Source organism: Haliaeetus albicilla, chromosome 1 (genome assembly GCF_947461875.1).
Source record: "Haliaeetus albicilla chromosome 1, bHalAlb1.1, whole genome shotgun sequence".
NCBI lineage: Eukaryota > Metazoa > Chordata > Aves > Accipitriformes > Accipitridae > Haliaeetus > Haliaeetus albicilla.
This window is the reverse complement of record NC_091483.1, coordinates 85,303,498-85,317,897: the sequence shown is the minus strand read 5'-3', so window position 1 is coordinate 85,317,897 and position 14,400 is coordinate 85,303,498. Positions and strand designations below refer to the sequence as shown.

At 54.4% G+C, this 14,400-nt stretch overlaps 1 protein-coding gene across 1 annotated transcript in view; it reads right to left on the bottom strand.

Moving 5' to 3' along the window:
* The window catches only part of LOC104317265 (dedicator of cytokinesis protein 2-like), an 82,452-nt gene that overhangs the window by 46,457 nt on the left and 21,595 nt on the right, over nt 1-14,400 (bottom strand). The window contains exons 23-25 of the mRNA XM_069798399.1: nt 10,124-10,235; nt 2,502-2,572; nt 1,761-1,867 (exon numbers count right to left, since the gene is read on the bottom strand). Coding sequence (XP_069654500.1) covers nt 1,761-1,867; nt 2,502-2,572; nt 10,124-10,235 — 290 coding nt within the window. The remainder of the gene's footprint in view (nt 1-1,760; nt 1,868-2,501; nt 2,573-10,123; nt 10,236-14,400) is intronic.

Below are 14,400 nucleotides of genomic sequence, written 5' to 3'. Positions count from 1 at the left end.
TGGTCTAGGCTGCGACCCACACGCATTGAGCTGTCAACCTCCTCCTTGGATGGACAGGGCTTTTGGAAAAACATTACATCCTGGTGGAAAGGCTCCAAGACAGAGACTTCATTGCACCCTGCTATGCAGCTACTTATCCTCTCCGCTAAAATAAAATAGAACAGCCTCATCTGAACCTTTCTTGCTTCAGCTTCCACTAATGGACTTTGCTCTGCTTCTCTGCTCTGTTAAAGGTGCTTCAGATTTAACAGATGGAGACTTTTTAAACTGGACACCATCTAGATAAACTAGAGTCTCTAGTGCTGAATATATGAAAACCCTGCTGCTCTTCCTATTGCATACTACTCTGCTCCTCTGGCCAGGGCTGGTATTTGTGACACCATGCTGCACTGACAGCTCCTCGTTGCTGGTTATCACTACGATGGCACCACGAAAGGGGGACTGAAGGGAAGGAACATGGGGGAAAACATTTCTTCATTGTTTTTTTCCTGGCACAACCGTCTGCTTGTTGTGGGGTATAGAGGAGTGGTGTTGTCCTGGCTCCCAGGGGACACAGGGATGCAGGGAGGGATGCAGGGAAGGATGTGGGGAGCACCCATGGGATCATGGTGGCCCAGAGCAGAGCTGGAGCATGCAGCAGGAGGTGACCTCAATGACCAAATTAGACATGGTCCTGTTGCCATCTCTCAAAGTCTCCACAAACAGAGACACAAAACGGTTCCTGCTGCCCACAGCTGAGCGGCTCCCCTGCTCCCCTGAGCCTCCCTGCTGTGGCTGAAACCCAGGGCCTCCCATCCAGCCCCTCAAAGCAGCCCACTCCCCTTCTCTTTGACAATGCCATGTGGATATTTGAAAGCTCATCGTGTCTCCCCCATGCCCTTTCCTGCCCCAAGCTCTCAGTCATTTCTTCCTTGCTCTGTCTTCTAAGCTGTTTCTCTCACTGCTTGCTTCTGGACTCTCTCCAGTTTAGACACAAGTTTCTCATGCCACCCAAAACCGCACCTGGAATTAATTCCAGCCGAGGCCTCGGCGATGCTGAGCAGGGTGCTCACGTGTCCAAGGGATGCTCCCCCTGTGAGGGCTGCATCACCGAGCCCCTCTGCTCCCCTGGCCCCAAACCCCTCCTGCAGCACTGCTGCTGCCCTGTGCTCCAACCCCTGCGTGCTCAGTGATTGCTTTCACATGATTGTTTCTAATTTAAATACAATCTATATCTTTCAAAACCTTTTCTCCAACTTGTTGAGATTATTTTAAATCCTGAGTCTGTCCTCCAGCATGCCTCCAGTTACTTCTGCCTTGCAGGGCAAAATTCACCAAGTCTACTCTTTTTTCCATCACCTAGATTACTCCTAAGAATACGAAACAGCATCAGAGTCACAGCAGGCCTGGGGAATCCTACTCAGTAAACCCTTCCAGTCTGACAGCAAGCCCCCAACACCCCCTTCCCAAACACAACTGCTAAACCATCGTCACACTGACTGCATATTGCTTCAGCTAAACCGTATTTCCCTCTGCAGCCTGGCAGCATTTCAGACAGCAGGAGAGTTCACTCCAACAGCACCAGCTGCACCCTGGCAAGGGCTGGGCAACGCATGGTTCCAGCACAGGCTTGAGGGAATTGCCTCCTTCTGCAGAGCCACCCTGTCTCGGGGCAGAGGAGGGGTCCCTGCAGCAGGGACACATCCCCATCCTGTGCCATGGGCCTCCCAGGAGAGCTCAGCGTGGGCAGTGCCGCCAGGACCCCCAGTGCCCCTTCTCACCGTAGGACTGGAAGATCTTGCTGTTGACGATGTTGGTCAGGGACTGCAGCTTCTGCCTCAGCAGGCGCTGGGGTGGCAGGTTCCCAATGAAGTCCCGCAGCAAGGCCCTGCGGTCCAGGTGGGAGGATTTAAGGAGTGTTAAATACAGGGCTTGCAAGAGCCCCGCTTGTTTTGCAGTCCCAAGCACCTGCAGCTCCTCTCCTTCTGCAGAAGACAAATGCAGCAGCAGGGGGTTGGGTACCGATTGCCCCCGTGTTTCAGTCAGGATGGGGCTGCTGGGCAGGGGGGGAGCCACTCGATGCGGGCAGAGCTGTGCGGGGAGGTGCAGGGCAGGATGGTCCCATCACACAAAGGCGCAAGGCAGCCCATGCCCACCGCAGACAGCCATGCAGAGACACCCGCAGTAAAAACCTTGCCTGAATTCATGAAATGGACCCAGCTGGGACTGAGGGTTTCCAGCCTCAGCCTCCGCCTGAAGCACAGGCTACTGCTAAAATTGAGCAAAACCCTCCCCTGGCTTTGCACTAGGAAGGGGGTAAGGAGGCAATTCCCAGGCATCAGGAAACCCAGACCCCTCTGCCTGCCCTCACCCTCAGTTCAACAGCATCAGCCAGCATTCCTGCCGGCAGCTCCAGGATGGGGGGGTCGCCGCAGGATGGGAGTGGGGGCAAAGGTAGCTGCGGCAGGCACCTAGCATGCCACAGAGCAGGGCTGGGGATGATGGGGGCAATGGGACCCTACCCCAGCGCAGAGGAGTCGAAGATCCCAAACACGTCCTCGAGGATGGAAGGCAGGTACTTCAGGGCTGCTCCCTGCAAAGAGATGAGAGACCTGCCTGCACTGTCCCTGCTTTGCTACATGCCCAGGACAGACAGACGGACGGATGCCGTGCGGGCAGGAAGGTGACCCCTGGCCTCTCCTGCCTCCCCCTAAGGTTGTGGGTGCTGAGCCAGCACCATCATCATTCAGCCCCCCTCTCATTAAAGCAGCACCGCGCTCAGCCTGTCCCGCAGCCATCAGCCCATCACCCTTGCCGTCTCTTGGGAAGGGGCATCCAGCCGGGAGCAGCTTCCTCTCGCCAAGCCACCAGTGTCCACAAGACACCCAGAACCACTACGGTCACATACCTCTAATGTTGTCAATAACTGTCTCTAGCTTTTACTTTGAAACCACATGAACTCCTACAACATGATACCAGGTATGTAGGACCTGGCTTGCGCTGTGTGTAAAACCCCCCAGCACTGCTCACGGCCGCAGTCGCTGCTGCCGCAGCCGAGGCTGCCAGAGGAACGGGGCTGCCCCGCACCCAGCCTGGCTCTGCGCCCTCGCTGGAAGGCTGCGAAGGTGGGGGACACAGGGCTATTTTTTTTTTTGGAACAGCAAACACACTGACCACAAATTGTTCTGCATTAAAATCTGTTTCGCTATGTCTATGATGTGACTTAGTAGCATAAACGACTCACTGAGTTCTGCTTATCTCTAGCTTTGCCAGGATAGCTGGTCCTTCAGGCTTCCCCGGGCTTCAAGCTGTGCTGACAGCAGCACTGGGGACCCTCCAGCCTCCAGGTGCAGCCAGGTGCCAGAGGAGGTTCCACACACTTCTGCACTTCAACATCATTTTCAGGAGGTTCGGTGCCTGCAGATCCACATGGGGCTGACTGCAACAAGATTCAGCTCCGGGAATTTTTACCCAGTGGTTTCAGCATCAAGTCTGTCATCTCCCTCTGAGTTTCTAAAACCGGTGCCTATTGCAAATTTGCCTGGTTTTAAAAAGTGCCTGGACAAGTTCACCTTGGACACATCCCTCGGAGCACAGCAAATACAGAGATTATGGGCACAGGCTGGGCAGGTCGCTGGAAGGGTTTGCCCTGGGAGCACCCAGCAGCAGGACCGAAACCTCTGCTCGGCTCTGACCCCTTGCTGGGCAGAGTCAGGGCAGTAATGGGCAGGGCAGACCCTCGGCCTGAGCTGGGACGGCTCCGTGAAGACCTCCAGATCAGATTAAAAACTCCAGAGGCCCTGCCAGCCCAGAGCTGGCTCCAGCAGCGGCAGTCGCCCATCCTGCTGCCCGGCACCACGTTCCCAGTGAGCTCGGTGAGCTCCAGTGCCCTTTGCTGGACTGGGCTCTGCCTTTGCCTGCGGCACTAAGTGATGCTCCAGCAACATCTTCTCCCTCTGGGTTTGCAAAGACTGTGATCGAGTTCTCCACTACCCTCTTCTAGCTGACTGAAACAGTGTTAACTTCCATCAAACACACCAGACTGAGTCATTTCTGCAGCTCTTGCAAACCCTTCTCCGATACTTAGATACCTGTTGCAACTGAGGGCAGCAAGACCAGGCGCGTCATCCACCAGCACCCTCGTTTGCATCATGTGCCCCTCCAGATGCTTCCATTTAATGCCTCTTTGCATATAAATCCAGGGATTAACTTACTTCTTTGCAATGAGACCACACTCAGAGTCGCCTTCGGCCACTCGCTGCTGGCAGGTACCAGCTCTGCTCCCAGCTGCTGCTCTGCAGCCCTGTCCCCTGCCCCGACACCTCTCTGCCTACACAGCCTGGGCGCAGAACAGCAGCTTCCCCATTATCCAGCACTGCCGCTGCCGCCTGTGCCCCCTGCACCGGCCACGGCTGCTTCTGGCGAATCGGCAAACACACAGAGATGTCTGAGCCGAGAGCCGATTCCCCTGGGACCCAAAAGAAATGCCCATCCCAGCACAACGGTTCTCCATTTGTAATGACTTTTTTTAGAACTAAGATATATATTAAGGAGATTAAAAGTAGTTATTTTAATAAACTTACACAATGCTAATTTTAAACCAGAATGCTGTATCAAGTCAAACAGTTGTTAGTCTCGCCTATTATGTCAGCTATCTTAGTCAGTCACATTTGTAACTTCAAAAAAGTAACAGATAAATTTGATTTTTTTATTAAACTCCATGCTTAGTAAAGCTGGACTGATTAACATAAATTATACTGCCACCCTTTAACTCTGAATTGATTGCATCCTCTCCATGACTGAGCTGGGATCAATGGTCAGCCTCTTTGGTCTGCAGTTAGCAAGGTCATTTGATTCATTTTTTGAAAAATGAGCTAATACAGAATTTTTCCCATTCCTCAAGGATCTTCCCAGTGTTACAAGACTTCTTAAACATTGGCATCTACGTCTCAGAAAGGCTTTCCTCCAGAAACTGGTTCTGGCTTTTATTGTAACTGCCAAGGTAACTGCCTGGCCTTGCAGAACTGAAAATGTCTTTGTTTCACCACTGAGGATGAGCCCTCTCTTACTGATTTTTCATGGCAAGAGCATGTCAGCCTGGCCACGACGTACAAATTGTGTCCAATTTCTCCCCGGCTCAGAACAGCAATGTTTGTTCAAACCTGCTACCCTGTCCATGCCATCACTGGTGATGCTCTGGCAGTGCTGGTGAAGCTGGAGGATGGACCACCAGCGCCCACCTGCCGGGTCCCGTGGTTGCAGGCAGGGAGACGGCTGTCAGGGAGCCCAGCACTGAGCAGGGATGGGTGCGGAGCCCAGCGGCTGCCGGCCTGGGGCAGGAGCTGCCTCTGGTGTGCATAGCAGCGACTGTTACCTTTGCACAATGCCGGTGGCAGGGTGTCCTGCAGAAACCCACCCACGTGGCAGCGGCCACAGGGGAAGAGTCAGAGCAACTTCAGCAAAGCTCCAACCATGGACACTCATGAGCATCCACCCCCTCAGGAAAACACAGCCCCTGACCCAGGCTATGAAGTGCAAAGCAAACCCAAATACTCTAAGGGGCCGCAGCAGGCTGGGGCCATCTCCTCCGCTCCACCCTGCTGAGGTGCAGGTAAGGCTGGACCTAAACCAAGGAAAGATGGAGGGGAGCAGGTTGTCCTCAAGGCATGAACAATGGGAAACATGCAGCCACCACGAGTAGTGGCATGCCATTGCTGCGTGCCTGCGCAGGCTGTCTGCAGGCATGGGACCCAGTTTGGGTTCCCTGAAGCTCCCAGCTGTGCTGGCAGCAGCATGATGCTCTGCTCTGCCTTGCTCAGCGCCTTGGCAGCTGGCACGAGCCCTAAGTTTGCTTAAGTCTGCACACCAATCCCACCTCAAAACTCAACTTCTTTGCATGCAGAGAACACCAGGGCTCCAGGAGGGAAGCAGTGGGATGAGTGAAGCTCTTCCCAAGGGCCCTCTGGCTATGGCAGGGAGCAGTTGCAGCAGAAGCTCTATCTCCTGGCTGGAGATGTGCAAAGCAGCTGCATGCAGTGAGCAGGTAGCCTTCCATCTCCTTTGCATCAGTGGCACCGTCCAGGTCACAGTGTTTATTGGGGATGCTGGAGGTGTTTGGCTGAAGAGCTGCTCCTGTTCTCTGGCTAGGACCACACTTTGGGTTTGGCCCCGGCCCCCAGCCTCTCTGACACCAGTAAGCAGAGCCAAAAGAGACTTAGCCTCCTCTCCATGGCTCTGAGTAGTCAAAATAGTACAAAAACCCCCAGCCTGAAGTAGTCCAACAGAGGACTGGCGCTCTCCACAAGAGAGGTGGCCTTTGCAGGAGTGCTGCAGCTAAAGAGCTATTATCAGCTCTGCCTTGGGCTGATCAGATAATTGCAGCTTTAACGAAAAGAGTAGGCAGAATGGTATGAAGCTGTAAAGCTTACGTCAGCCACTATCAGATCTTTCTTTTGGGTATCACCTTCAACTGCTAGATGGGAACTGGTAGTTGCAGCCAGAGTTGCGGGCGGTCTGCAAGCTCTGTAAAGCAGCTACAAAGTCTGCTTAGAGAACAAGAAAAAAAAATTCTCTCCCTGGAGTACCTGCTCAAGATGTTCAGGAGACATCGTCAGGGCTGGATATAGCAAGACCCAGTGGCTGTGGTCCAGCAGGAACCAGTGCAGGATGCAGCACAAGAACCGTGGCTGGGGTGACTGAGGGTCAGGACACCAGGGAAGCCACAGGACCCTCTGGGCATGGGAGCAATGGTGATGCCAGGCAGAGGCACCGGGAGCCAGCCAGCACGAGGCTCGGTACTTGGTCTGAGGCTTAGAAGGGAAGAAGACAGGACGTTGCTGGCTCACAAGCCTGCAGTGGTGCTTCCTGAGGTCAGGGCCTCTTGCATCAGAAAGGTCTTTATATTTAAATAATCTTGGGTGGATTTTTCTTCCACAGATCAATACAGCTGTTTGCAAACTTGCGCAAACTTTCAGCATCCACAGCCTGCTCCAAGGAGCAGATACAGACCATCACAAGGGGCTCGACAGCTTCATCACACAGTAGATGAACAAGCACTGCCTTTGCCCATTTCATGAGATGCTCCCTCCTTCCTGAGTGAGGAGAGACCCTGAGCAACCATTTCCACCTCCTACCCTCCTCCCCATATCAGAAGCGAATCTGCAGCTCCCTGTCCCAGCTCCTTGCTCATCTCTTTTCCAGGATGGAGGGGACTGGTCTGGCCAGGTAGGTGATCCCACCTGCAAGCTGCCCCATACACCTCGTCACCCTTTGCTGGGGTTTTTCCAGCTCAACTGCACACTCTGAAGCATGGGCACCAGACACAGATGCACCACAGGAACTTATGCTGTGGCAAAGGACATTTTCTGTTTTCTTCTCAAGTCCCTTCCTGATAATTCCCAACTTTGAGTGGGTGTTCCCTGATCAGTGCCAGGCACGGAGCTGACATTGCCAGAGCACTATCTGTGATAGTCCCAGGTCTCATCTGCCAGTGCACTGGTCACCTCAAAGCCCATCACCGTGTGTTTAAGGTTAAGGGATTTCTCACTTTTAAGACCATTTTCTGATTTTCACTTCCACGCTGAATAATTTCACCTGGGCACTCTCTCCCCCAGTGAAACACTTTGTCAGTGATGTGGGAGAAACCCCATCACCATAACGGCTGCAGAGCAGCAGAGCCGGTGGTGAGCACCGAGGAGGACAAGTGATGGCAAGGAGAAGACCCGGCTGACACCACGCTCGGGGCAAGCTGACACTGTGCACTGTGATGCGGCTAAGCACGAAGCCAGGCTCAGAAATACCGAATGCATGTTGCATTGACAAAATTGACAACCTTAAAGTTGGGAGGCAATGAGCTGGGGGACATCAATGAGAAACCGCCCTGATGCGATGGACAAGCTCCCCTTTCTGCCACCCTCCAAGGAGCCACCACCAAGCCAGCGACCCGGTGATGAGATCTCTGAGTCCAGGTATTGACACCCAGAAGAGATGGGAGCAGAGGGAAGGTCTCTCCGAAGGACTGCATCCTACTACTGCGCAACACAAAAGGCCACTACAGAGTGTGGCCCCAGCACCTAGACCTGCTCGAGACTCCAGCAATCCCCAAGGAAGAGCCTGGGAGGCTTCCAAGGGGGACATGTCTCCTAAAGAGAACAGCACAGATTTGCCAGAGACCTTCAACCTCTCCTGCTCTCTCTAACAAAATAACAGCAACCAGGAAAGCTATTTTCAAAGAGAAAGCTCCTGCTCGGCAGTTGGGATCCCACTGCAGAATTCAGCCGTTTCCAGGAGAAAGCGCAGTTGGACTCTGAAAACCTAGCAGCAGCAGCAGCGGGCAAATTTCCAAGCCTAGCCCCAGCTTCCTACAAGCTGCTCTGGGTGGAGGGCAGCTCCTGCTGAATCCTCACTCCAAACTAAGAGATCCTGCCCTGAAGCCACAGCAGTGTGATAGTACCTGAGGAAATACCATTTTCCAGTCTGCTTTTTAATGATGTTCAGCTGTTGCACGCACCCACAGTGCCTCGAGCGCATCAGAGGAACCACAACAGTGCTGCAGCTGGAAAAATTGTCCCGCTGAGACAGTCAGTCACTGCCAGCCGTGCGATGGACTTGCCTGGACTCCCCAGCACTGAGATGCCAGCCCAGCTGAGGTAACCACAGCCTGGTCTTTTCCAATTCACGCTGCCTGCTGCAAGGCTGCGGGCTCAGGGCACTCGGGGTGAAGCACACATGTGTCTCCCCACGCCTTGGCTGGACACCCAGCATAGCTGGATCCCAGACGTGGGCTTCGTCCACTCCTGACAGTCCTCTGCCTCCTCCCCAGTGCTTTCGACAGGCGGCTGGCAGACCCGGCTGCACCCTCTGTGCCTCATGGCAGCCCCTGCCACACCACATGTGCCTCATGGCTATTATTTGCTACCACCACTGCGATGCCTGATCTTAGCCATAGGAGCTGCAGGGATGCCTTTTTGGTGATGCATGGGCAGACCTTTCCCCTCTGCCCTGGATGGTGGTGGCCTCTCTACTCTGGATGCGTTTGCAGGAATTATTTTCCACAGACCTGAACAAGGTGCTGAGTGATGCAGAAATGGCACAGGTAGATGTGCAGCAGTCGGAAACGCCACAGCACTCAGGTTACCATAGCAGAGAGTCTCTAGAGCAACGGTATTGAGATGGAAACCAGATAATGATCAGTGTTTAGATGGGAGAGGGCATAAGGAGGGACAGCCCTCCTCCTCTCCATGAGGATAGCTGTCACATTAGTCTTCAAACTACTTTTTTTTGAACTAGATTAGTTTATAAGGGATTATCTAAGAATGCCACGAAATAATGAAACACAGGAGCAGGAGCTGCCAGCTGTCCCAGGGCTACCGTGCATCCCAGCCTGCAGACGAGGTCCCTGCCTGCACTCTGCAGTGCCTCTCTCCAGCTGGGAGACCGCGGGTGCAGAGTGCAGCGTGCAGCCCCATCCTAACCCCTGGCACAGCACCAAAGCGAGACCGACTCAGCCCCAGCACCGGCTCCTGCCTCCTCTCGCTAACTGATGTCGCAGAGTGCGTGTGGCCCGGTCGCGTTCTCTGTTCAGCTCCGACCCCTGGCACCATGACGCCAGTGGCTGGAGGACTTTGACACTGGCTGCTGGTAAAGGACGCAGCCGTGCCTGCGAGGACCCGCAGTGCAAAGGGCAATGTTTCGGCTCCCCCCCCAGCTCCCCCATGCCAGCCTGGTCCCGAGGTGCAGGGAGCAGGGCTAGGCCAGCTCTGGGATGGGGACAAGCCCCAGGAGCTCCCCGAGACCCTCTTCTCCAGGCTTCAGCACATGTATAGCCAGGAGAGCGTTTGCCCAGTGACACAGAGCTGCTGACCCAAACTCATACTGCAGCCCCAGGCACCAGCACAAAGTGGGGTTTTGTGGTCTGGGACCTCGGGGGGGCTTTGCATCAGGAGCACAAGTGGAGGTCCCTGGGGACAGTGAGGCACCACGCAGGGTGGCAGCTCCTTTTGACACCCCGTGCACAGGGAGGTCTGCATGCAGGACGGCTGGTGTTCCCCCGGCACGGCGATGGCCAGTGCCCCGGCTGGGGCACCATCCATCCTGCCATATGACAGAGCTGAGCCCTCACACAGCACCAGCCCCCCCACCATACCTGGGAGAGCAACGTGGGACCCTCCAGTGGGGACTTCATCAGCCGGTTCAGGGAGAGGAAGAACTGCTGCAGTGAGCGCTGGAACTCGGCCGTCTCCTTCCCCTCGTAGAGCCTGCAACAGCCAGAGTCACTGCACCGCCGCCGCGCCACACACCCTCCCCCGGGACCAGCCGCACAGGCTGCCTCTGCTCGGGCATCACCCGTGATCCCGATTAACTACGCTTGTCGGTGACTGTTTCCCATAGCTGGGTCTAGCAGCAAGGCCTGGCACAGCCACTGCCCCGGCACGGCCACTGCCTGGCCCCGGGGCCAGCCAGAATCAATGCTTCAGAGGTGCAGAATTACCCATATTAAAGACTGCTATCTGCTGTCTTATTTATATACATCACTTATAGGTATTCACACATATAATTATTTTTTTTAAATAGAGTCTTTTACGTGATTCTACACACCGAAGTCCTCTCAAAGGAGGTCAGTATCTTCCCACCTGAGCAGGAAACCTCCTGCACCCTTCAGCCTAAACAACCTGCGTGACCAGTCACAGAACAAACCAAACACATGAGGAATTTTAGCCATGAGACGTGCAAAACGGTGAGAAAGTTTCAAAGCTGCTAATCAAATGCATAATCATAAGAATAAAGTCACTCATTGTGAAAAACAGGTTGTATTTGAGCTAATTCACCCCATCCATTGACACAGCAAATGAAGCAGTGAGCCCTGCTGGGGAACAATTTGGCAGTACAGACGGGGGAAATGAGGGATAAAACGCTGATCTCCCCGTGGCCGCGGAGACAGCCGCATTTTCCAGCCCGACCTGACTCCTGCACGCCGACCGCCACCACGGCAAGCAAAATGTGTTTGGTTTTTAATTGTGTTTTGGTTTCTAATTGTGCGTACAGCAGCAGAACAAACAAGATCTGCATTTTTTGCTTACCAGCTATTTTTACTGAGTCTAGTTTTTGTAAAAACTTTGCTGCTTTGTTTTATAAAATTACAGTTAGATAGTTCAAATTCATCTTTCCTATCTGGTAAACAAACCCGAGGGAACATATGAAACATCCTAAGTTTGGCAGCGGGAACAAGCCTGTTGATCTGCCTGAGGCATCTCAGATGTGCTCAGACAAATGCATCAGCTGAGCAGCGGCTGGTTTACAGCTCTTGACCGACTTCCAAGTCAAACCAGAGCTTAGACTAACTCAAGAAAGGTCCCTCCCTCTCATCCGGCGTGTTAAAAGTTACCAAACAGTGGGAGCCTCCAGCAGCCCCATCCCGCAGCCCTGGAGCCTGGCCCAGCTGCTCTGTGTGGCCCAAAACCCCACCAGAGGCCAGGAAATTTAAAGAAGTCTGTATGTGTTAAAATAAGCAAAAGGAAACGAAGGTCCGCATGCAGCTTTTACTCTCACAGCAACGATACCATGCAACGATCTTAATTTATGAGAGATTTGTTAGATTTTCACAGTCCCTTTTTTTAACGCATCTACCCACAACCGACATGTATTTTCAACATCACCTCCACCGTAAACTCTTGCCTACAAAATTCTGTATTTTGTCTTAAAGAGGGCATGCGTGAATACAATATGCTATTTTACCAATCATAAGATATATTGTCAACACTGATTGCTGAACTTTTAAGTGCGTAATGACTCAAACCAGAGCAGTATAAAGCAGACGGGAGCATGCAGCTCATTTAAGCCAAGATAACAGCTGATTTGCATTGCTGCAGCAGACGTGGGTCAGCATGATCTTTTTTTAACACGGACCTATTGGTTTGGAGGATTTAATCAGGAAAACTGGCAGGTGGAGCCTGGTCCTTGAGCCTGATGCCTCCTGGGACACTGGGCACACTCCCGCCTCGGTTTCTGCAGCTTCAGGCTCTGGCACAGAACCCAGCCTGAGGAGCGTCACAGAAATCCTCTGAGCACCATCAGCAAAGTGGCAGGAAATATTATCAAGCCACCAACTCACTAAGCAAATCAGTATGGACTGCGATACAAACCGTGCTGAACGTGATTTACTTGGGAAGGGTCGGCGTGGTTCTTGGGAAGGGACGCTCCGCCTGTGAACCCCCTGCAGCTCAGACCGCGGCAGAAGCCCAGCAGCTGCCACAGCCTTTGGGGACCACAGGGACCCCAGCAAAGTCCCCGCAGGAGGGGATGATCAGCATAAGTGACTGGCTAGAATGGGGGGGGGGGGGGGTTAAGGGGCCCGTCCTTACAGGGATGCTGGGTTCCCCGGGGACAGGAGAGGGGTCGAGCGGGGCCGTGGCAGACCCCACGGGTGCTGCCAGAGCAGGGGCTGGCTGCAGGAACAGGGGGGACCTGAGCGAGGCTGGACAAGGGGGCCCGTGAGCTGCAAAGTGGGCGGCTGCAAAGGGGTGCCGGCGAGGGTGAGCAACCCCACGTCCCCCCGCGCCAGCGGGAGAGAGGAACCCCCCACGCGGGGCGATCCCCGTGATGACCATCACAAGCACTTTCAGGAAAACTTCGCAGCCCTCAGTGGCAGCCAAAAAGCAGAAGCAGCCAGAGGAACCGGCAGGGAGGAAGCAGCGAGCGGGAGATGGCGTCGCCGCCGCCAAGCCCCAGCTCCTCTGGCCCCGGAGCCACACGGGCGCCAGGGTGGCTCCGAGGGGACTTGGGGTCACCACAGCAGGGGACAGGAGAGGTCCCCGATGTCGGGAAGGGCACGGGGGGTTGCAGGGGGCTCCACCGGTCCCCTCCTGCCCTGGCACAGTGCATGGGGTGCTGAAGGGGATCGCGGCTGGAGATGTGGCATGGCGTCTCCCTGCAGGGGGAAGGCTGGGGGCATGTCCCCACAGGAAAGCACATTCTAGGCACAGAACTCCCATGGGCAGCGCCAGGATCTGTCCCCTTCACAGCCCACTGGCTCCCACACCTCCTGCCTGAGGCAGGAGGAGGGGAATCAGGGAGCCCTTTCCCCACGCAGTGGCTGCAGAACTGCTGAAGGGGCTTGGGCGAGGAACCTCCTGCCCCACGCCAGCCGGGCCCCACTGCGATCATCCTCGCAGCAACCTGGGATCCTCATATGAGCTACGTCAGCTCCTCATCCGATTCCAGCAGTAGTACACGTAATCAAATAGCTACAGCAACCTGCAGTAACTTATTATAATTACAATCTAATTTCTTCAAATTATAGGCTGTGTACAAATTGTAGCACCATTTAAAGTATTTAGAAGATCTGAGGAATCCATGTTATTGCACTGTTCAGATCACTAAGATAAAGGGAAGATGAATAAAAACACTAAATGTCTTCAGGGATGTCTTCATTCCAATGCGAACTAATTCACAGGGCTGTTTGCAAATGCTCCACATAATTAATTTTCTCTGCCAGAAGTTCTATAAGCTGGGGAATTTGCTCTGTATTTTCACGTATGACGAGGAGGTAAATACTTCGGTCTAACACTAGAGCACCCCAGAGCCCTGGAGCAACTGCCTGGCCACGAACGAGACCCTGGGAAGGGCTGGCAGGTGAGATGGGTGAGGAAGGACAGACGGCACGCTGGACAGACCGGCCACTCTGCAGTGTGAGCTATGCGGGGAGCACCCAGCAGACAGCAAAGCGAGATGGCAAAGACAAAGTGAGGTCTGAGAGTCCCTGTGGATGCCAGGAACCCAACACAGCTCCTCACCGCGAGCGGGGCACAGAGCACCAACGGGGACACCGACACGCGTTCTGGCACCTCTGCACAGCGCTCAGGACTTTGGGTGGAGGAGGCAGACCCTGGGCTCCCGCTCTGCTCCCTGGAAAGCACCCGCCTGCCGAACCACGGCCCCACAGCATGGGGCAACCCTGCTGCTTTCCCAGTGCAGGCTTGCAATGCCGCATGCGGAGGGCCCTCACCTCCCACCGCTCCCTTGGGACGCTTCATCTTTCGGTGCCATGTACTTGGAATGAAAGAGGAACGTAACTTGTTTTTTCTCGTAACTCTAATTGGTCATGTTTTCAGTTTTCCACTTCAGCCCAGCAGTACAGCCGGGCTCACCCACGCCTGACCTGGGGAGGCTTGTTTGCCCCATCACGTAGATCAGGATGGGAACCCCGTGCCCACAGGGAACAAACAAAACCAGGTCCTGGGAGGACTCTGGAGGTACCCGGGGGAACTTTGACCTTATCCTCACCGGCAACAAGGAGCCATCAAGGCTCCCAGCCCCTTACGCCGCTTATCACAGGATCACAGAAGGGTTTGGGTCAGAAGGGTCCCTCAAAGACCATCTGGTCTAACCTCCTGCCACGGGCAGGGACACCTTCCACTAGACCAG